Source organism: Pelophylax lessonae (genome assembly GCF_965119305.1).
Source record: "Pelophylax lessonae genome assembly, chromosome: 1".
Classification (NCBI taxonomy): Eukaryota; Metazoa; Chordata; class Amphibia; order Anura; family Ranidae; genus Pelophylax; species Pelophylax lessonae.
In genome coordinates, this window is record NC_138768.1 from 139,656,532 (window position 1) to 139,679,972 (window position 23,441).

The 23,441-nt window shown below is 47.6% G+C and overlaps 1 protein-coding gene across 1 annotated transcript in view; it reads right to left on the reverse strand.

Moving 5' to 3' along the window:
* BDP1 (BDP1 general transcription factor IIIB subunit) overlaps positions 1–23,441 on the reverse strand; it is a 219,527-nt gene that overhangs the window by 14,754 nt on the left and 181,332 nt on the right. The window contains exons 36-39 of the mRNA XM_082243266.1: positions 8,683–8,812; positions 7,777–7,936; positions 7,490–7,544; positions 6,133–6,307 (exon numbers count right to left, since the gene is read on the reverse strand). Coding sequence (XP_082099392.1) covers positions 6,133–6,307; positions 7,490–7,544; positions 7,777–7,936; positions 8,683–8,812 — 520 coding nt within the window. The remainder of the gene's footprint in view (positions 1–6,132; positions 6,308–7,489; positions 7,545–7,776; positions 7,937–8,682; positions 8,813–23,441) is intronic.

The window sequence follows — 23,441 nt, forward strand, 5'->3', positions numbered from 1 at the left end:
ACACCATTGAACAGCAGAGAAGTTGAGGAGAGCGCATGCTCGGAGGGAATGAAATAATCACGGTATTGTGTGTAATGTTATACTTGCGGCGGTTACATAAAAACAGTTCGGCTGCAACATCAATCATCTCCTCTCCTATCCCTGTCACCTCCTTGATGTCGGCTAGTAAATATAAAAGCGGCGGCGGGTGTATGAATTCGAAATGACGGAGATCTAGGCTCCGTGATGCGCTTTTATATATATATTAGCCGAGAGCAGGGAAGTGAGAGGGGAAGGAGCGGAGATGATTTATGTTGCAGAGGAGCTGTTTTAATGTAATCGCGGCAAGTGTAAGTACCGTGAGAAATCCATACCCTCCCTAGGTGCACCGGAAGTGACGAGGGTATGGTTTTCTCACGGGTATGGTTTTTTAACGGAACAGGGGCACTCAACAGGGGGGAGGGGTCAAGAGTACCGAGGATGGGCCAGGAGCACCGAAGAGAGACCTGAGAAGAGGAAGATCTGGGCTGCTCTGTGTAAAACCAACTGCACAGAGCAGGTAAGTATAACATGTTTGTTAATTTAAAAAAAACGTAAAAAAAACACAACACTTTACAATCACTTTACCTAATCTTTAGGCCTAAAATGTGGACCTAAATTTGACGCTAATCAATAGACTTATTCTCCAAAAATAATCCATACATATCCAATACATTATGATCCTGTAATCTATTTTTATGAAACAGTTTCTTACTGTTTTTCTGACTTTAATGTCCTCCGTAAGCTATCCTTTTCCTCTTCACTTCTTTGTGTTTGGATGGAGCAGTGTGCATTAGTTGCAGTCATGTGTAGGGCTCTATTCACACTACATATTCCAGAGGCTCTAGACCATTTCAGGAGCGAGTAAGAGGGGGGGTTGGCTACATTCCTACTGTAACGGAATTGTGATCCACACTGTGTTTGTGGGCTTCCGTCAGAATACCGCCTCAAAATCCTCAATTCAATAAAAGTGGCCCCTAAAAGCTCCAACTCAATTAAGTTATGCTTTCCTGCAATATAAAAATATTTAAAAAAGGAAACCAAAACAGGTAAATGTGAGGCTTTCAATCATTTTCTATTTAACCTTTTTAGAGGCTTGCTTACCTCGCCTACTGCTTGCTGCCTACAGGAGAAAAGGACACATGCAAACAAATTGTAGGCCAGCCCAGTACAACCCGTCCTGCACCCAGCATTCTTCATTACTTCAGTTTTGTTGCCAAGTAGAATGAAGAGCATGATCAGTAACACAGAGGGATGGGACTTGTGTCTTCCAATGAACTCCAAGCAATGGCTTTTAATGGCAAGAAAAAATAAATAAATAGGACTTTTGTAGTCACCGTAAAATCTATTTCTCGGAGTTCATCGACGGACACAGCACTCCATTAATCCTGACTATAGGGCTATATCTTCAGCAGGAGTAGGACTAGACAGAACAAAAAAAAAAACTTGGCTACACCCATGGGCCGTTCCTGTGCGGCTTCCCGCACCGCATGCTAATCGCACTGCCCTTGCGATCTGCTGCAAAGGACAGTGAAAAGTTAACTACACCCCAAATGCAGGTTGCAAACACAGTGTATTTGCCCGCACTAAATCACATGGTATAAAACTACCATGCAATGCAATGCGGCTGCCGTTCATTTCAAGAAGTAGTGCATGTACTACTTTTGGTGCTGTGTGTTTTCAGCCTATTCAAAATGAATAGGGCTGTAATCACACTGCATAGAACTGCATGTGAATCACACAGAAACCACACAGCGTTCCTGTGCAATTCACATGCAGTTTCTAGTGTGAATGGGCCCTAACACACCCACAAAAAATAGAATTGGAGACTGCCTACAGCTCCTTATCTTCTTGACCGTTGGGTTATACTGCCCCTTACAGGAGTAGGACACTAGGCAAGAAAAAACTTGACTAGGCCTATGGGGAAGTCCCAGGGGGTATACCCCCACTCTCAGCTATAGGCACTCAGTTTTGTTACAAGTAGTGTCAGAACTAAACCAACTCCATAGAGGGGTGGGTGCTGTGTCCGTCAATGAACTGGATTTTACGGTAAGTCAAAAATGCCATTTTCTCTTTCGTTCATTGACGGACACAGCTCCTTATCTTCTTGAAAGTTGGGACATCCCAAAGCAGTGTCAAACGAAGGATGGGAACAGCAAGAAAAAATTCCCAAGGCTAAACCGTAGCCAAACAGGTAACATGGAGCTCAACCATAAACAACTGGAGCCCACCTTAAAAAAACAATACACCCTCAAAGAGGACCAGGTCCTCTAAACAGCAGCAAACCTTGCGGCCAAAAGAAGCATCCGCAGATGCCAATACATCCACCTCATAAAACTTTGTGAAAGTGTGCACAGACGACCAGGTGGCTGCCTTGAAAACCTGCAGCGCTGGCGCCTGATGACGGCAGGCCCAGGAGGCACTAATCGCCTGAGTAGAGTGCACCTTAATAGGGAAAGGAGGAACCTGACCCTTAATTGAATAGCCCTGAATCACCGTCGGTTTGTTCCATCTGGAAATGGTCGCAGAAGCAGCCAACCCTTTGAGGTCCATCTGTGAGTACAAATAGTGAGTCTGACTTCCGAAAAGACTCCGTAGCTGCCAGGTACACACTAATTGCCTGAACCACTCCAAGGAATGCAGGGCAATTTCCTTAGGATGTTTAGGCCTGGTGCATAGGGAAGGCAACACAATGTCTTCATTCAAATGGAAATCAGAGACGACCTTTGGAAGGAATGACAGACAGGGAGGAAGAACCACCTTATCTCTGTGAACCATCAGGTAAGGTGAATGACAAGAAGCCACCAGCTCCGACACCCTGCATGCAGAAGTAAAAGCCACCAAAAAGGCCACCTTCTGGGACAGCGTAAGCAGGGGAACCTCCCGAAAACTTTCAAAGGGAGGCTTCTGAAGAACAGACAGCACCAAATTGAGGTCCCACTGCGACAATGGAGACCACACTGGAGGAGCAAAGTGTCGAACTCCCTGGATAAAGGTGTGCACCAAGGAATGTGTGGCCAATGGACACTGAAAGAAAACTGCTAAGGCCGAAACCTGGCCCCTGATGGTACTTAAGGCCATGTGCTGCTCAACCCCTTGTTGGAGGAAAGCCAATACCCAAGCCGCCAAAAAGGAGTGAGGGTGAACCACAAGAAACTCATACCACGCAATGTACGTCTTCCAAGTACGATGGTAGATCTTCCTAGAGGTAGATTTTCAGGCATTTAACAGCGTAGGAATCACCGATTCAGACAAACCTCTATCCTTCAGTACCTGGCTTTCAGCAGCCAAGCCATTAAAGCCAGTGATCGTAAAGCAGAATGGAAGATTGGCCCTTGGGACAGCAGATCTTCCCTGAAAGGAAGTCTCCAAGGAGCATCGGCGATCAGCCGTACCCATTCGGCATATGAGGCCAGTCTGGAGCCACTAGAATGACAGGAATCCCTTCTGCCTCAATCCTGTGCAGGAGTCTTGGTAGAAGTTTGAGAGGGGAGGGGGGGGGGGGGGGGGGGGCGTAAATCAGAAGACACTGACTCCAAGGAGCTACTAAGGCATCTGTGGCATCGGCTAGAGAGTCCCGAGACAGCATTGGCCCATATAGCTTCAAAAGCATGGCTGCCGCTATTTTCAATAAAAAAACACAATAAAATGGCCGCAGACGCTACACAAAAATGGCTGCCGATCCACAGCACAAAAGCCCCCAAAAAAATTGGTCGCCGCCTGCTGAGATCATGGCGGCGACCAAACATGATCTCAGCAGGAAGGGGGGCCTTGGCAGGAGCCCCCACCAGGTACAGTCCCCTTCCAAATGTAGATCGTTCGGTCGCTGGCGGTGCACTCCCCTGAATGAATAAAAAGAAAAGATGATGGAAAATAAAGCTGCGCTTACCCAGCAAAATGTGAGATATGTATGAATGTGAGTTAGGGACTTAGATTGTAAGCTCCTTGAGGGCAGGGACTGATGTCAATGTGCTATGTATACGTAAAGCGCTGCGTAAATTGACAGCGCTATATCAGAACCTGAAATAAATAATAATAAAATAATATAACGTGAATGGATGAATTAATATAGGATGTAAAGTGCTTGCAATACAAATACTGGATAATATACAAAGTGGGGTCAGATGACCTCCTGAAGAAGTCACGTGACCATGACAATACGCGTTGAGACGTTAGGCATACCCGGAAGTGCAGTGATACGGGCGGCTCGAAACACAGAGCCACAGCGTTTTTACAGATCCTATAAATCGAATGTCTTCTGCTTAATTGTGAGTTGCTATTATCTTATCTTCAATAAATTGCATTTTAAATACTATGACAGAAAGCCTCTCTTGTCTACACTCCATATGGAGCTTTTTTTAGGATACTACAGCCCCCTTCTTGAATGATTACAAGATTGCCAGGAATTTTCCATATGCTGTATCCTTACAGCAGTAAGGTAAGGGTGTAGCACACCCGGAAGAATTTAATCATTGGTGTAGCACACCCGGAAGAATTTCATCTATATTGATTCACCGTTCATCATCTGGTGCTGGAGTCATTTATACCATTACTTTTTGAACACGTATTAGGAGAATCCTTTAAGATTGCTGGCACTTATATTTCACTTGAATTAACTTTTGTTTTTCCACCTTATGTCGTGATCCATTTTACTACTTAATTCTTATGTGACTATCATCTGTAATTATATTGTTTAGCACACGATTCACCGAATGGACTTTTTATTCAAGCAGACTTTATGTCACTGATCTATTGTCACATTATTATTGTATACTTTTTAGATAAGTAATCTAGTTTTAAGGTTCTTTTTATTTTCCTGCTCTAAAAGCAAGCGCATGTGCAATAAATGCAGTAGCATTCTGATATGTTGCGGATGTCTATATATTAAAAAAAATTACATAACTAAATTACTTAAAACAGAACATGAACATTTTGTACAATTTTCAAATAATGAATGTATAAATTAACCACTTGACCTCCGGAAGATTCGACCCCCTTTCTCTACCAGGCCATTTTTTGCTATTCTGCACGGTTACTTTAACTGGTAATTGCGCCGTCATGCAACGCTGTAAGCAAACAAAACTTGCATCATTTTTTCCCCTCACAAATAGAGCTTTCTTTTCGTTGTATTTGATCACCACTGGGTTTTTTTTTTTTTTTTTGCGATATAAACGTTAAAATTTCAGAAATTTTGCAAACAAAAAACTATTTTTCTTACTTTCAGCTAAAAAAAAAAATTTGATTTCTCCATAAATTTTGGCCAAAATGTATTCTGCTCTGTCTTTGATTAAAAAAAAAAAATCCCAAAAGCGTATATTGATTGGTTTGTGTGAAAGTTATAGCACCTACTAATGATTGTATATGTATAGCGCCCACAAACTATGGGATATATACAGGAATTTTTATTTTTTTCTTCCTTTTAAACTACTACTGACGCTGATCAGTGACTTATAATGGGACTGCAATGATGCAGCAGGCAATCTGACACTGACACTGGGGGGAGGAACTGACAAACTGCCACTGACATCATCAGGGATATTATTACAGTGATCAGTATTATTATACACGGTTACTTTACTAATGACGCTGGCTGGGAAGGGGTTAAAATGTGTGCCTAGCTATATGAAATGTATGTAAAATGCGCTGCTTTTACTTCTAGATCTAGATGCAAAGCAGGGATGAGAAACAGAGAAATCGTTCTCTCTGTACAGAGCTCTGTGTTGTTTGTCAACAGAGAGCTCTGGGCTGTGCTTGAACACAACTGATCAGCAGGTCCCGGCCATGAATCATTGGCCGGGACTTGCTGACAGGCTTCCACTGTGTACAACTACAGCGGGAGGGGCGTGCATGCGCATCACCCTAAACCCAGAAGGAGGAAGCGGCATACGGGTACGTCTCTTGGCCTGTGTGGGCTGCCCGTCCACAGTACATTACTGTCGGGCGGTCCGCAAGTATTTAAAAAAGGAATGGCTAGTACACATAGTTTTAGAAAACATTAGGAAATCAAAAACACCATTTTGGAGGCCAATAGGGAAGGGAATTCTAAAGATCTAAACAGATACTACTAAACTGAAGAGGCAAAGGATGCTTTCAATTGAGAAAAATGAACCTCACCTCTGATCAGGAGTTACCACTTGGGATGAGTCTGAGGTGATCAACACAGGGGCAGGAAGAACATCTACTGAATTCCCATCACATGAATAGGAGTACCCTTCACTAATCGGAATTTCAACCAGAGTCAGAATAAATGTCTCTTCTCCAGCTCCTTCTTCTCGTTCAAGTAAATGGTCTATAAGCATTAATACACCAGAAACTGATACATTTGTCACAAGATTGGTCGCCAAACCAGTGCAAACTAATATCTGCTATTTTTACACCAGTAATGGCGAACCTTGGCACCTCAGATGGTTTGGACCTACATTTCACATGATGCTGCTCATGCTCTCTGCAGTGTAGTTGAGCATCATGGAAAATGTAGTTCCAAAACATCTGGGGTGTCAATGTTTGCCATAACTGTTTTACACTGTTAAAAAATCATAGTAAAGTTTCTAATATAAAGCACTGCGTAAGCTGTGCATTAACTTTGTTTACATGAGGGATAGACACATGGTGAGTGACACATGGAGAAGTGAAGGAAGTAGAGTGAAAGACAGCAGCAAGACAGAATAAGGACTAAAGAAAAATGACCATTAAGGAGTGCTGGTGCAGAACAAGAGGGGGACAGAGAGACGCTGACTGACAGCTAAAGAGGAAAAATATAAAAAGAACTAAAAACATTTTAATGGGACTTTAAATGAGGTACAGATTTTGCATAAAAAGATTGATTGCGCTAAATAGTTTTGTGTGTGTGTTGTACCTCATTTAAAGTCCCATTAAAAATGTTTTTAGTTCTTTTTATATTTCTCCTCTTTAGTTGTCAGTCACCGTCTTCTCTGTCCCGCTCTTGTTCTGCACCAGCACTTCTTAAGTCCCATGAAAAATGTTTTGTATATGCAAAATAGGGGATGGAGGCATGACATTATAAGGCACCAGCACACATTATTTATATAAAGAGGAGGAACAAAAAAAAGTGCAGCACACAAAAAGCAAGAATGGAGAGGAACGGATACATATTAATTACTTTAGGTAGCTGTCAGTCTTTATCTCACTGAGTTCCTTGACATTTTATTGAAAAAGTAGAAACCAAATAAAACAGTAAAGAGATTATCTAGATCCATCTCTCTCTTAGATCATATTCTATCATTTTAGCTCATTACAGATGGACCACAGATGGCTCAGACATGTTTAATGTTACATAAAGTGTAACAGAAGACTATTCTGGTGTTTTACGACTCATTTACAATGGCATCTAAAAATGCCGTGTTTAGATGTGTACAGCATATTGTTTTGTGCGCATCTAAGCAGAACACCATAGGAATCAATAGGGCCATATACACAGCTAAGTCTACAAACAAAAGTCTGCTCATCATACCTGACGTGCTACAATCTTGCTGCTGCACACTGTCTTGTATAATGGGATACCTCAACTGCAATAAAAAAAAAAGGAACATTAATCCAAGTAAGCATACCATTAGGCTTAATAAATGGTTAGAGCACTGGAAGAAAAAGCATTTAATCCCTTATGGAGAAAGCCAAGTAGCCCAAACTAAAGATAACAAAAAATTAAACTTTGGAAGAACAAGGTTTTAAAAGATGCATTTACATTGGTTTTCATTTATACTTACAGTGGCATAATACTGTATGCAAACCCCCACTTACCTGTTCCAATGGGAGGGTTACATTGACATTTAGATGAGAAGGTTGCTCAGATGTATGAAGATCTGAAATGACTGGATCACTGCTTTGTTCATTTGCAGATACAGATATGGCTTCATTTCCTACTTGTAATCCAGGGGTATCCTGGCAAATTTTCCCTGACCTGTATACAACAAAAAAGTAAACAAGCGTCATTCAACCAAACTGTAAAATACACTAATACACAGACATACCAAAGAGTTTTGGAAACACAAGCAAGTAAATGGCTATTATCTACTTCCACCAGACTGTGATAGCTCCAATGATAAATCAAAATAATGAGATGCAACCATGGTGTAATTTGTTGAAGCTAGCCAATAAGTGTGAAGGTAGTGTATGATGGGAGGTTAATATGGTCAAAAACCAGTGACCTCTAGATGGAGCTATGGCTGACTAGTGGGGCCTAATATAGTTTTTAAGTAGATCTATCAAAAAAAAAAAAAAATTACATATGTCCCTTCCTATTTCAACTGGCCGCTCTGTGAGAAAAAGTTGCCCAGCTGTATTATACTTTAGTACTTCTGGGTCATTTGCCCAAAACAAGAATGTAGCCTGCATTTTCTATCCCATTTATAAAATATATGCCATAATCAGGCTATTTTCACGGCTTTAAATTTCTTTTTCTTAACACTAGTGTTAACTCTGCTCCTCACACGATGAGCACAGTGCACATTTGTAAACCATACTATGGTTTTATAAATGTGTGGTGCTTTAACTTTTTTTTAAAGAGGTTTGACTATGGTAAGGCCATCCCTGCTTTATAAATGGACCCCTATGTGACAATGTCTATAGAAGACATACATGTAGATACTTTTATGCCCTACATCTGAAAACATTCCAGCTGCATTACAAATTTTGGAGGCTCCTAACCTTGCATTCATCGTAGTGTCATTTTCAGTTGCACAAACCATCTGTACTGACAAAGTTGAGGCTTTGGGTTTACAATCCGCATTGAGGGACACCTGGCTCCCAGTACATTGACCAGAATCCAGAGGCTTGCCTAACAAAAACAAAATAAGATTGAAAACATACTATTGTTTAGTGAACACACAAAAGAAAATGGCCGACAGACATGTTCATTATACAAAACCCAGCAAAAATCCCCCCAAAAAAATTTAATGTTATTACAAAATGACACAAATGTCCATAAAAGAGATCTGTATTAAGAGAGAAGGATCAGTCTCCATTTAGAGACATACAACATGGGTTCTAGAAGAACCATGGGTAATAAAGGTAAAAAAATAATAAATACAGAAAAAAAAAACAACATTATGTGTTTGAGATGAAAATTAGGTTTTTTGGTTTAACTGTAAAAATGTTTTTCTTGGAGTACACAGAGGAGTTTATATTTATAAGTACTTGGGCTTGCGGCCACTTTCAGGTAGATTGAGACTGGCCAAAAAAGGCTGGAACATGCCCAAAATCAAAGTCAGAAGGAGGGTAACACCAGTACAAAGCCATCTGCAATACTTTCTGTCCAAATCTGGCATCCACAGAGTCAAACATATACTTAAAACAGATAAAGTGGAACAGCTCGAACAATGTACCTTTTCCTAAGAATGCCTCAAAACAAAAAGATGGAAACACAATGTCCTGATTAAAGTAAAAGGAAGGAATCACCTTAGGTAGGAAAGAGGACTGTCTTGGAGAGGTTCAAAAGGAAGACGACTGCAGAATAGGCAAGACAATTTTAAGGTACCATTAAGAGAAGAGAGGCCTCACAGATGAAACAACTCATATAAAACTCTACACAATCTTAAACCAAGGAAGGACTCCCAATAGGTCCCTGAAACAGAATAGCAGAGGCCCATATCTGTCCCCTTGATGGTACTTGAAGCCAGAGAAATCTCCATACCAGAATGGAGTAAGGCAAAAGTGAGCCCCATACCCTACGGGACCAGCAATGAAACGTAAGGACTTCACAGTAGGCAAAATAGGCCTTCCATGTGTGGGGATACACCTTTCTGGAGGACGAATTCCTACCCTTTAGGAGTGTAGGGATTACACAATCAGAAACTCCCCTCCCTTAGGGCTTGGGCTATCTTTATCCTGCACACTGGCAGAGGAAGATGCTGCATTGGAGAGAAGGCAGAAGGCACAGATCAAGGAAAACTGATACCAAGGAGTCACCATGACATCTACCACAAACACTTAAGTCTCACTGGCTTGAGATGCAAACCTATCCAGTTGTTGAATGCTAAGAGGTCCACATCTGGCTTCTCCCACTGGGTGAAGACCCCATTTCCTGGGAGCCAGCTACTGACCGCTGAGAAAGTCCATCTACCAATTTTCCACATTGTGAATGTGATTGGCAGAGAGGGCCAGATCACACAGTTCTGTCCAGAAAAACTGAATTTTTGTAAAATCTTACCGTAAAATTCCTATCTCTGAGTCCTACGACAGTCGCCGACTCCTCTAAGTAATCACTATTGGGTATTGACTTCCGCTCCGCAGAAGTAGCTAGGCATAAGACTTAGTCAAAAGAACAAAGCATTTAGCATAGACACACCCATGGGGGCTGTCCCACTGTCAATACCTCCCTGCAGTGATCCCTCCCAACTCAGTTTGGTAGAATAGCAGTAGCTGTACAAGAAAAAACCCCAAAAGAGGGGCGGGGGTGGCGACTGTCGGAGGACTCAGAGAAAGGAATTTTACGGTAAGATTTTACAAAAATTCAGTTTTCTCTTACGTCCTCCGACAGTCGCCGCCTCCTCTAAGTCATCACTATTGGGATTTCCCAAAGCAGTGTAGACATGAGGGGTGGGAGACGCAACCGTAGAAAAGGCAACGCAGTACCCACATCAGAGTAAGGAAACTTACATGCACAGTAAGAGAACCTTCTGGGCAATAGAAAAGGCTCAACAGGAGCAACAACCCAGGAGAACAAATATCCAGGGGATAAACACCCCAACAGCCAGGGACCCACAAAAAAACAAGGGTCCCCTATGGCACTGCCGCACTGAGAACTTTGCGGCCAAAGGAGGCATCAGCCAGAACATCCACCTTATAGAATTTGGAAAAGGTGTGCACCGACGACCAAGTCGCAGCCTTGCACACCTGGGCCACCGAGGCTCGATGCCAGTAGGCCTAGGACGTACTTAAAGATCTGGTAGAGTGCGCCCTAACAGCGAAGGGTGGAACCCGTTCCTTCAAAGCATAGGCCTGTTCAATGGTCTGTCTGATCCATTGGGCAATGGTCGCTGCCGACGCAGCCATGCCGTTCCGAGGTCCCTCAGGAAGGACAAAGAGGGAATCCGATTTCCGAAAGGATTCAGTGGACGACAGGTAAACCCTGATCGCCCGGACAACATCCAAGAAATGCAATGCAACCTCCTTAGGATGCTTCGGCTTCGCACAGAGCAAAGGCAAAACAATGTCCTCATTAAGGAGGAACTCAGAGACCACCTTAAGGAGAGCGGCAAGACAACGCCGCCAACTCCGACACCCTGCGAGCCGAAGTGATCGCCACTAAAAAAGCAACTTTCTTAGACAGCAGAGGTAACGATATCTCCCGGATGTTTTCAAAGGCAGAACGCTGTAACGCGGACAGAACTAAGTTCAAGTCCCATGGAGGCAAAGGCTCCCTCCTGGGAGGGGCCAAATGTCGCACACCTTCAATAAAGGTGTGAATCAAGGAATGAGACGCCACAGGGCGTTGGAAATGAATAGCCAGTGCAGATACCTGGCCCTTTATCGTGGCCAGCGCCAAGCGCTGGTCCACACCAGTCTGGAGAAAAGCCAACACTCCTGACACCGAGTATGAGCGAGGGGAGAACCCCCTGGACTGACACCAGGCAAAAACTGAATTTTTGTAAAATCTTACCTGTTAAATTCCTTTCTCTGAGTCCTCCGACAGTCGCCGCCTCTTCATATTCGTCACATATGGGTATTAGACTTTGCTCCGAAGGAGTAGCTAGGCAACAAAATATGTTAACATTAAAGCTTTTAACATATCCCACCCTCAAGGGGTGGTCCCCTCAGTCAATACCCTCCTACTTCCTGCAACCATATCTCAGTTTCAGTGGAATAGCAGTAGAGTATACAACCAAACCCCAAAAGAGGGGCGGGGGCGGCGACTGTCGGAGGACTCAGAGAAAGGAATTTTACAGGTAAGATTTTACAAAAATTCCGTTTTCTCTTACGTCCTCCGACAGTCGCCGCCTCTTCATATTCGTCACATATGGGGACGTCCCAAAGCAGTGCAAACATGAGGGGTGGGAAACGCATCCGCGCCGAAAGGCAACGCAGTCTCCGCATCAAAGAAAGGAACCTTACCAAAGGAAGGAAACCAGCTGGGCTACAGGAAAAATAATTGCTCAACAGGAGCAACAACCCAGGAAAAGACAAATAACCAGGGGATAAAAAACTTATCCCAACAGCCAGAGGTCCCCAACAAGGGACCCTAGGGAATTGCCGCACTAAGAACCTTGCGGCCAAAGGAAGCATCCGCCGATGCCTGAACATCTACTTTGTAGAATTTTGTGAAAGTGTGCACGGTCGACCAAGTCGCCGCCTTACACACCTGGGCTACAGAAGCCCCATGACGACAGGCCCAAGACGTACTCAGAGATCTAGTAGAGTGCGCCTTCACAGGCACAGGGGGAACCTTCCCCTGCAAGGCATAGGCCTGTTCAATGGTCTGCCTGATCCATTTGGCGATGGTAGAGGCCGACGCCGCCATGCCCTTCCGAGGACCCTCTGGAAGAACAAACAAGGAGTCCGTCTTTCGAAAAGACTCAGTCGATTTAAGGTAAACCCTTATCGCCCGAACAACATCCAAAGAATGTAATCTCACCTCCTTTGGATGTTTAGGCTTCGCGCACAGCGAAGGCAAGACAATATCCTCATTAAGATGGAATTCCGAAACTCGCTTCGGAAGAAAAGGATTAGGTCGCAAGACCACCTTATCCAAATGAACAACCAGATACGGAGACTTGCAGGACAAAGCCGCCAGCTCCGACACTCTGCGAGCCGAAGTGATCGCAACCAAAAAAGGCGACCTTTTTGGACAACATAGACAACGAGATCTCCCTGATCTGTTCAAAAGGAGCATGTTGTAACACAGATAGAACGAGATTCAAGTCCCAAGGGGGCAGAGGATCCCTCCTAGGAGGAACCAGATGCCGCACTCCCTGAACAAAAGTGCCAACCAAGGAGTTGGAAGCCACGGGACGTTGAAACAGAACGGCCAGCGCAGACACCTGACCCTTTATCGTAGCCAGCGCCAAGCACTGATCGACACCCGTCTGAAGGAAGGACAGCACTCGGGAAACCGAGTACGTGCGGGGTGAAAACCCCCTGGACTCACACCAGGCAAAATAGGCCTTCCAAGTACGGTAATAAACCTTCCCCGAGGAAGACTTCCTCGCGTTGATCAAAGTATGAACGACCTCTGGGGAGAGACCCTTCTCCTTCAGGACCTCGGTCTCAACAGCCAGCGACTGTAAAGCAGGATGGTATATCGGTCCTTGAGACAGGAGATCGTCTCGAAGAGGCAGACGCCACGGGGCGTCGACCGCCAGATTCACGAGGTCTGCGTACCAGGACCGGCGAGGCCAGTCCGGTGCCACAAGAATCACCGTGCTGCGTTCCGAGTGTAACCTGCGAAGGAACCTGGACAGCAACTGAATCGGTGGAAACGCGTACATCAGCTTGTACTGATGCCACGGGGCCATTAACGCGTCCGACGCGTCTGCCCGAGGGTCGAGCGTCCTTGCCACGAACCTTCTCACCTTGTTGTTGAGACGAGACGCGAACAGGTCCACATCTGGAAGACCCCACTTCGCGCACAACAACTGGAAGACAGCCGGATGGAGAGACCATTCCCCCTGATCCAGGGTCTGGCGACTCAGATAGTCCGCCTGCCAGTTCTCCACCCCCGGAATGTGAACCGCCGTTATCGCCGGGACATGAGTCTCGGCCCAAGACAGAATGTCGGCCACTTCTCGAGCCGCTCGGGCACTCCTGGTGCCCCCTTGGTGGTTGATGTAGGCCACCGCCGTGGCATTGTCCGTCTGCACCCGAACCGGGCAGCCCTGCAGCCGGTCCGTCCAGCGATGAAGACAGAGATTTATCGCACGCAATTCCAGAATGTTGATCGGAAGGGAAGACTCCCCCTCCGACCAAGTTCCCTGGGCAGACAGAACACCCAGAACACCACCCCAGCCCGACAGGCTGGCATCCGTGGTGATCACCGTCCACGAGATAGGACGAAACGACTTGCCCCCGGACACCATCGGGGACTGGAGCCACCACAGAAGGTCTCTTCTGGTGCGATGACTCAACGAGATTTGAAGATCCAGAGATTGAGGTCGTCCGTCCCACATGGACAGGATCTCCGCTTGGAGACCCCGCGTGTGAAACTGGGCGAAGGGAATCGCCTCGAAGGCCGAGACCATCAATCCCAGACATCTCATGCACGTCCACAGAGACGAGTGCGGAACGTCCCTGAGGGACCTGACTTCCTCCTGAAGAGTTCTGAGTTTGTCTTCCGGCAGGAAGACCTTCGCCTGCACAGAGTCCAGAATCATTCCCAGGTAGGGAAGACGAACCGACGAACTCAGTGTCGACTTTTGAAAATTTATCGTCCAACCAAACTCCTGCAGAGTTTGCATCGTGACAGACAGGTCCTTCTCCAGACCCTGGCTGGTCGCAGACCGAACCAGAATGTCGTCCAGATACCCCAGGACAGAAATGCCCTGGGCCCTCAAAAAATGCCAGAACCGATGCAAGCACCTTGGTGAAGACCCGCGGAGCCGAGGCGAGACCAAAGGGTAACGCCACGAACTGGTAGTGATCCTCCGCAATGGCAAATCGAAGGTACCTCTGGTGACCCTCAAAAATGGGGATGTGAAGATACGCATCCTTCAAATCGATGGAGGCCATGAATTCCCCCGGAACCAGGGCAGCCACCACCGACCGCAGGGATTCCATGCGGAACTTGCGAACCCGCACAGAGCGGTTCAGAGCCTTCAAGTCCAGAATTGAACGAACCTTGCCCTCCTTTCTGGGCACGGTGAACAGATTGGAATAAAACCCCCGAAATCTGTCCCGATGAGGCACCGGAACTACCACTCCCTGAGCCCGCAGGTCCCGCACCGCCAGGTGCAGGTCCCGTAAACGCTCTGGAGACAGTTGAAGATTTGAGGGAAAAAATCTGCTCTCCGGCCGAGAGAGAAACTCGATCTTGTAACCAGATCGAACGATCTCCTGAACCCATCTGTCCCGCACGCGGGCCAACCAGGGTTGAAGAAAACCGAGCAAGCGTTCCCCCACCCCAAAACTGGGTGAGGGCGCCCCTTCAGGCCGCACTGTTATGGGCTGCGGATCCGGATTGACCGGACTTCTGTTTACCAGACCAGGGCTTCTTCTGAGAGCCTTGACCTTTGAACGGTTTGCCCTTGTAGTGCGACCGAAAGGCACGAAAGGACCCCTGAGGGGGCCGAAAATTAGCATGCTTCTTCCCAGAAGCCCCCTTAGCCTTGGGGAAATGGGGTAAGAGAGTGCTCTTACCTCCGGTGATCCCCTTAATCAACACATCCAAGGACTCCCCAAAAAGGCGAGACCCATCATAAGGCAGATTGGCTAAGGTCTTACGTGAAGACTGGTCCACCGACCAACATTTCAACCAAACCAGACGGCGAGACAACACCGCCACGCTGTGCACACGTGCAGCCAACGGGACTAGGTCCAAGTCCGCATCACACAGATACATGACACCCTGGTGGATTTGATCCACCATATCCAGGGTCGCCGGCGAGGCCGAATCGGCCACTAGGACGCGCCTAAGCATCTGCGTCCAACTTGCGACCGCCTGGGCCGCCATGAGAGAGGCAAACAGAGCCTTAAGCATAGAACCCGTAACAGAATAAGTATGACGGGCAAGAGACTCCAATCTCCTATCCGTGGCATCACGGAACACAGGGGAATCCTCTGCAGGAATCGCAGTGGATTTGTTTAAAACCGCAATTGCGTGATCCACTGGGGGTGGTACACACCACCTTTCATCAGTGGAAGGCGAGAAAGGATAACGCAGCTTGAACCTACTTGGTACAGCAAAAGGTTTGTGCAGATTGCGCCATTGTTCCTTAACAGCGCGCTGAAAATCATCATTGCAGGGAAAAACCTGCGGCGTCCTGCGTTTTCTCTGCGTCCCATAAGCCGCCAAGGCAGCGGGGGGACACACTTCATCCTGCAAACGCAGCGTTTGTTTTATGGAAGCAATCAATTCATCCATGATTGCGAGCTCTTCAGGCGAGCCAGGGGGAGAATTATCAACCCCTTCAACTTCAGCCTCCACCTCGGACCCCACTAGATCCAGGGAGGAGCGGGACCCCGATAAGGAGGCCCCCGCCATAACAGCCCCATCACCTTCACCCTCAGAATCAGAGGAAAGAGAAACTCTGGGTCTTTTAGTAGATTGAGCAGCCACCAGCATCTGCACCTGAGCAGCAAGGCCAGCCACAATAGTGGCTAAATCCCCCCTTGGGGGGGAAACAGCGGTCCCCTGGCTTTCCACCAAGGCGGTAGGAAATTTGCCCTCCTGAGAATCCATTGCCCCTATTACAAATGCCGGATAATAAAGGGTTAACTGCCCCTTTAACAAGCGCGGCGAGCGCAGCCCACCGCACCACACACAAGCACAATGAGACCCCCACAGGGACAATAAAACTGACACAGGCAATGGATAGGAAGGATATAACCTGAGGAGACCCTCGCCGCTGCTGCTGCCTCGATCGGTGTTCCTGGAGAAGAGGAAGTGATGCTGCCAGGGCGCTCTATGAAAGCCTATGGGAGGCTACAAGAAAATGGCCGCCATGCATGTAGAACATGCGGCCGGAGCGAGTGTAGGCAAAATGGCGCCGTTTGGCGCCGAAACCGCCGCTCCACAGTACAGTAATGCACACATGTCATTATAAAGAAACATGTCAGATCGCCGCAGCGATCGCTGTATAGTGCCCAAACATGCCCAAAAACATGCCCCACAGCACACAGCTTCTCACACTGACAAGGCTGACACACACAGTGTCACACAGCTCCCCCCCCCCCCTTGCAGCCCACAGCATGCAGCCGAGTGATAGGGAGACAAACAGTGTGAACAGAGGCAGGTTACACAGTCCCAGACTGACACCCCCCCAGACAGACAGGTCCCCACATAGATACACTTACCTCACAATGGCGTGGGGGACCCGCACAGGAGAACAAGCCGCTGCACATGAGGCAGGGAGAGTCGCATACAAGACGCACAGAATGGGGGTTAAGAAACCGCACAGCGTCCAGTGAGGTAGCCACCTCAACAATCATCCCTGCACCGAACAGGGATGGGTCGTTCACTGTGACAGGAGCGTTACCTGGCTGAACGCTCGATGGCAGGCTGGGAAGCCACTGACCCACGACCTGCGACCAGGGGGATCAGCCCGAGACCCAGCCCGCATGATCCTCTTCATCCGAAGAACTAACGCTGACAAAAAGAACAGCTAAGTAAAGGTAGAGAGAAAACTCAAACAAAAAATCAAAAAAGAAGAAAGAGTCTGGGGCAAAAAGCCCCAGCACAGAGAGAGCCAGCCACTCCTGACAAGCTAGACATTGAAACTGAGATATGGTTGCAGGAAGTAGGAGGGTATTGACTGAGGGGACCACCCCTTGAGGGTGGGATATGTTAAAAGCTTTAATGTTAACATATTCTGTTGCCTAGCTACTCCTTCGGAGCAAAGTCTAATACCCATATGTGACGAATATGAAGAGGCGGCGACTGTCGGAGGACGTAAGAGAAATAATATTTCCAGGTACGGTAATAGATTTTACCAGAAGAGGATTTCCTAGCCTTGATTAGAGTAGGAATGACCTCTGAGGAGAGACCCCTGTCTCTCAGGACCTGGGTCTCAACAGCCAGGCCGTTAAAGCCAGCGACTGTAAAGCAGGATGGAAGATCGGTCCCTGAGACAGTAGATCTTCCCGCATTGGCAGCCGCCAAGGAGGCGCCACTGCCAGGTGAACAACGTCGACGTACCAGGACCGGCGCGGCCAGTCCGGTGCTACCAGAATCACCAAGTTTGGTTTCCGAGGCTAACCTGCGAAGGAACCTGGACAACAACTGAATCGGAGGAAAGGCATACATCAGACGATACTGATGCCAAGAGGCCACCAACGCATCCGAGGCGTCTGCCAGAGGATTGCGCGTTCTTGCCACGAACCTTTCCACCTTGTGGTTTAGCCGGGACACGAACAGATCCACGTCCGGGGATCCCCACTTCACACACAGCATTTGGAAGACCTCCGGGTGTAGGGACCATTCCCCCTGGTCCAGGGTCTGGCAGCTCAGATAGTCGGCCTGCCAATTCTCCACACCCGGAATGTGAACTGCTGAAATCGCCGGGACATGAGTCTCGGCCCAAGAGAGAAAGTCGGTCACCACCCGGGCACTCCTGGTGCCCCCTTAGTGGTTGATGCAAGCCACCGCGGTAGCATTGTCCGTCTGTACCCGAACAGGACGACCCCGAAGTCGGTCCGACCACTGGAAGAAACAGAGTTTGATCGCTCTCAATTCCAAAATGTTGATCGGAAGGGAGGATTCCTCCTCCGACCAAGTTCCCTGGGCAGACAGGTTGTCCAGGACTCCACCCCAGCCCGACAGGCTGGCATCCGTGGTAATCACTGTCCACAGTAACGGACGTAAGGATTTTCCTTCTGACACTGCCAGGGACTGGAGCCACCACAGAGAATCCATTCTGGTCCGGCGACTCAAAGAGACACTCAGATCCAAGGACTGAGGTAGTTTGTCCCACCTGGCCAGGATCTCCGCTTGAAGAGACAGTGTGTGAAACTGAGCTAAGGGTATCGCCTCGAAGGCCGATACCATCAACCCTAGGGACCGCATGCTGGTCGGTCCTGAGTGACGAGGATGGTTTGTCCCTGAAGGACCTGATCTCGTCCTGTAAGGTCCGGAGCTTGTCCTCCGGCAAGAACACCTTTGCCTGAGCAGAGTCCAGGATCATTCCCAGATAGGGAAGACGAACCAAAGGGGACAAGGACGACTTCTGTACGTTGATGGTCCATCCGAACTCCTGGAGCGTCTGTACCGTGGTGGACAGATCGCGCAGTAGGTTCTGGCTGACACTCGATCTTAAGAGGAGATCGTCCAGATACCCCAAGACCACAATGCCCTGTGCCCTTAGCAGGCCCAGAAGAGGCACCAGCACTTTGGTAAAGACCCTTGGAGCCGAAGCGAGAACGAAAGGTAACGCCACAAACTGATAGTGGTCCTCTGCGATAGCGAACCAAATGTACCTCTGGTGACCCTCGAAAATGGGGATGTGTAGGTACGCATCCTTCAGGTCTATAGAGGCAAGGAATTTCCCTGGGCTCAGGGAGGCCACCACCGAGCGGAGAGATTCCATATGGAACTTCCGAACGCGCACAAAGCGGTTCAGCGCTTTCAGGTCCAGAATAGGACGTACCTTGCCCTCCTTTCTGGCACAGTGAACAAATTGGAATAAAACCCCCGAAACCTGTCCCGATGAGGCACCGGGACAATCACCCCCTGAGCAAGGAGGTCCTGCACCGCTTGATGCAGGTCCTGCAGGCGCCCTGGGGTTAAAAGAAGATTTGAGGGAAAAAATCTGTCCGCCGGCCGGGAAAGGAATTCGATCTTGTACCCTTATCAAATGATTTCCTGAACCCACCTTTCCGGAATTCGGAGCAGCCAAGGTTGGAGGAAACCGCACAAACGTCCCCCACCCCTGAAATGGGTGAGGGCGCCCCTTCAGGCAGAGGCGGATTGACCCGCCGCACCGGCATTGCCGGACTTCTGCTTGCCCGCCCAGGGCTTCTTCTGGCTACCTTGGCCCTTGAAGGGCTTGCCCTTTGGTTTGATTCCGAAAGGCACGAAAGGACCCCAGACAGAGGCCCCACACAGAAAGTACTTACCTGTACCGGATGGCGTGGGGTGCCTCTATGAACGGAAAGCCGCTGTCCTCATCTGACAGGGAATGCTGTTAGCCAAGGACAGGACACTGCAGCACCGCAGATATGTCCACTGAGGTAGCCACCTCACAGGCTGCATCCCTGCTGCGAGCAGGGATGGGTCGTTCATAATGCCAGGATGAACACATGGCTGAACGCTCGATGGCGGGCTGGGGGTCCCTCTGACCCTCTGCCCTGGAGAACCAGGGCGGTCAGTCCGATTCCCAGCTCCGCAAGAATCCATCTTCATCCGAAGATCCGACTAAAACTAAAGCTGACAAAATAAACAGCTAGTAAATCAAAGAAAAAAAAAACTGACATTTTCAAAGAAAATCAAAGAAAAAAAGATTAGAAAGGCTGAGACTGTAGCCCCAGCACAGGGAAGCCTAACTACTCCTGACGCTAGGCAGAAACAAACTGAATTGGGAGGGATCACTGCAGGGGGGTATTGACCAGTGGGACAGCCCCCATGGGTGTGTCTATGCTAAATGCTTTGTTCTTTTGACTAAGTCTTATGCCTAGCTACTCCTGCGGAGCGGAAGTCAATACCCAATAGTGATGACTTAGAGGAGGCAGCGACTGTCGGAGGACGTAAGAGAAAAGATAGTTTGCTTATTCCTGAGCAGTGCAACTTCTTTTCCCTCTTTGAAGGTTGATGTATAGCACAACTGTGACAAATTGTCTGATTGCACCCTGATGAGCAGACTCTGGAGGTAGACAGACCAGTGTGAAAGAACCAGGCCAATTGCCTGAAAATCCCAGATGCTGATCTGAAAACCGAGAGTCTTCCCAAAACACCTTCCCAGCCTGATAGGATGGCATCTGTTGCCAAGATCCTCCATTTTATGGGACGGAAAGATTTACCAGTTTCCAGCATCTGGGTAGATATCCACCATTCCAGAGCTGGCCTGGTCTTAGGAGTCCGATGCAATGGCAGATCAAGGGACTCCTGACATTTGTACCAAACCAAAAGGATATTAAGCTGTAGGTCTCTGACGTGAAATTTATGTATAGAGGGACCACATCGAAGGCAGCTACCACCTTCCCCAGTACCTTCATGCAGGCCCAAATCAATTGACTTTCCAAAGATCTCAGGGACTTAAGCCAGGGCTCAGAGAGAGAGGCATAACCTTCAGCCATGTCGTATACTAGCTTATGTGCTCCAGATATTGAGCCAGAATTAAAGCCCCCTTTAAAGCTTCAGTACCCAGTCAAACCTCTCCAGGACTTGTACCATCTGCTGGACATTTGATTTCTGTTTCTGAGCCCACTGCTCCCCAAGAAGCATGTCACCCTGGTGCCCCACAATGGGGATACTCTGTGTTCTCAAAAAACCCCAGAACCAACACCTTGGTAAACATTCTGGGGGCCATTGACAGGTCGAACGACAATGTCACTAACGGATAGTGGCAATCTTCTATTGCAAATCGCAGAAACAATTTGTGAGGCTGGAAAATTGGGATGTGGAGGTAGACATCCTTGATCGCCACTTACGCCAAAAAGTGCCCCCATTGAAGTCAATCAACTACTGACAGAGTGGCTGCGGGGCTTACCGGAATCCGTAAAGGGCCCAGAGCTCAGAACTACGGTAGTGGGCATTTTGAATGGTCTGTTGGAGAGACCCCAAATGGAAAAAATGGAAATTGACAGAGTGCACAGGGTTAAAGTGCCCCGAAGGACGGAAATAGAATTAATCCCAGATGTCTTGATTAGGATTCACCTGTTCTCACTTAAAGAAGACATAATGAGACAAGCATGGGCAAAAGGGCAGATCGATTATGAAGGTTTTCAGCTGAAATTATTGCCAGATCTTTCACGGGGGACCCTAAAGATGAGAGCCGAAATTAAACCCTCCTAGAGGTTATAAGAAAAGTGGGGGCAACTTATTTTTGGGGTCACCCCTTCCATCTGAAGGTGGTGAAGGACAGAGATACGTTCTTATTGAAATGGCCAGACCAGCTCCCCGGGCTCTTTACATTTTTGGGGTGTGCTCCGATTCACGTGAGTGAATGGCTGGATGTCCTGGGAAATTCGGTGAACTACCATCTGAACTAAGCCACATAACATGGGAGAAATTTGGAGAAGATAGGTGTGGGAGAAAAACATATGCTCAGGACAGGAGACATTAAAACAACGAATCTAAAAGTGTTATTCAAAATAAGCGGGGTATCAAGTTGTGCACACAGATTCCCGGCCCATTCCATTTTTTTTTTTTTGTGTTTTTTGGGGGGGGGGGACCCATGGTGCGTGGAGGTCCCCAGTATCCTCCTACCCGCCTTGAACATTTTGTTTTTCTAGTTGTGTTTATTTATGGACTAGTCCTCTCTTTTTTCTGAGTCACCCTCTCAAGGGAAGTGTGGGGGGGGGGGGGTTTCTTTTTTTTTTTTATGGGTGAAGTGTGGTTTGTGTTTTTTGTTTTATGTTTCACAGAAATGTTGGAGTTTTTGTATTTGTATTTGTAGAATTCACTTATAACCTCACAAGGTTTTCTGCTACTGTTCGTGCTCCCGCCAGCCATGGGGGGTCGGAGCACGATCTTAAGGGTCACGAGGGAAGGGGGCACTGAGGTGGAGGCAATACAGGGGTGTTCTCTCACTTTGTGCGGGACACGTTCAAGACACAAAAAAGTAGGTATGTGAGAAATAGTAATACCGAACTTAACTCACTAGGTGGGTGATTGTTGAGGGTATAGTGACTCAGGGAATAGGTGCGGTCAACAGTAACTAGAAGTTAGTAAGAGAGATCTTCCCTGGACCCAATTTAAAGTTTGAGGAGTTAAGATGGAGTTAGGGGAAGGGGAAGTGTTTGAGATATGCAGAAGGCGGGGTGAGGGGGTTACGGGGCCCCCCTGGAGGGAGATGGGGGGATGGGGAGAGGAATTAATAAAATGATAAGAGTAGAAGGCTTGAGTAGGAGGCCTGAATATGTAGCAATTAATCTCCCTTTATTTGCGATCTGGTTCGGGGGTGGTCTGACTCCGACCTAGGGGTGCAGTTGGGCCTTGAGAGAACCGTTCCCCCAGGGGAGAGGGGTGACGTCTCGGTCATATCGGGCCGCGCCACCTTTCGTAGGGGGAGGGCTGGGAAGGCAAAACCAGAGTGTGTTCAAACAGTATAAGTAAGGGTTCTTTGGATTAGGAGGTTTAGGAGGGGGTCTCTGGGACGGGGGGGGATTAGGACGTGGGCATTACGTGAGTGGAGGCGATCACCCATCGGGTCAGGGCTCCTCTACCTGGGTACTTAAAAATTAATAGTTCTATTTTTGGTTTGTGAACGAGATCAGGACTACATCCTTTTCTCACGAAAGGGGTGAAGAGGAAATAGAGTCCTTTTTCTCAGCTTCATTTTTGTTCTTATTTCTTTTGATTGAAGGAGAGTGCCCGGGTACAGTGGCTTGCTCGCGGTGTCTTGGGAACCACGGCCCCCTCAGTAGATAGCGCCTGGGCGCGCTGGTTTAGTTAGCCACTAGAGGAGGGTAGGGGCATTGGGTATTAAATAGTATATACATACGTGTGTGGGAGAGGGGGTTTTATTTTATTTCCTTTTTTTTTGGTGTTTTGTTCTGTGGGATTTGATTGATAGAGACTGTGAGGCCGTGGGGAGGAGGGGGACCGTCAACGATGGCAGCTGAAGGGGGGATGACCCAAGGGGGGACATCAGGTTGTAAGA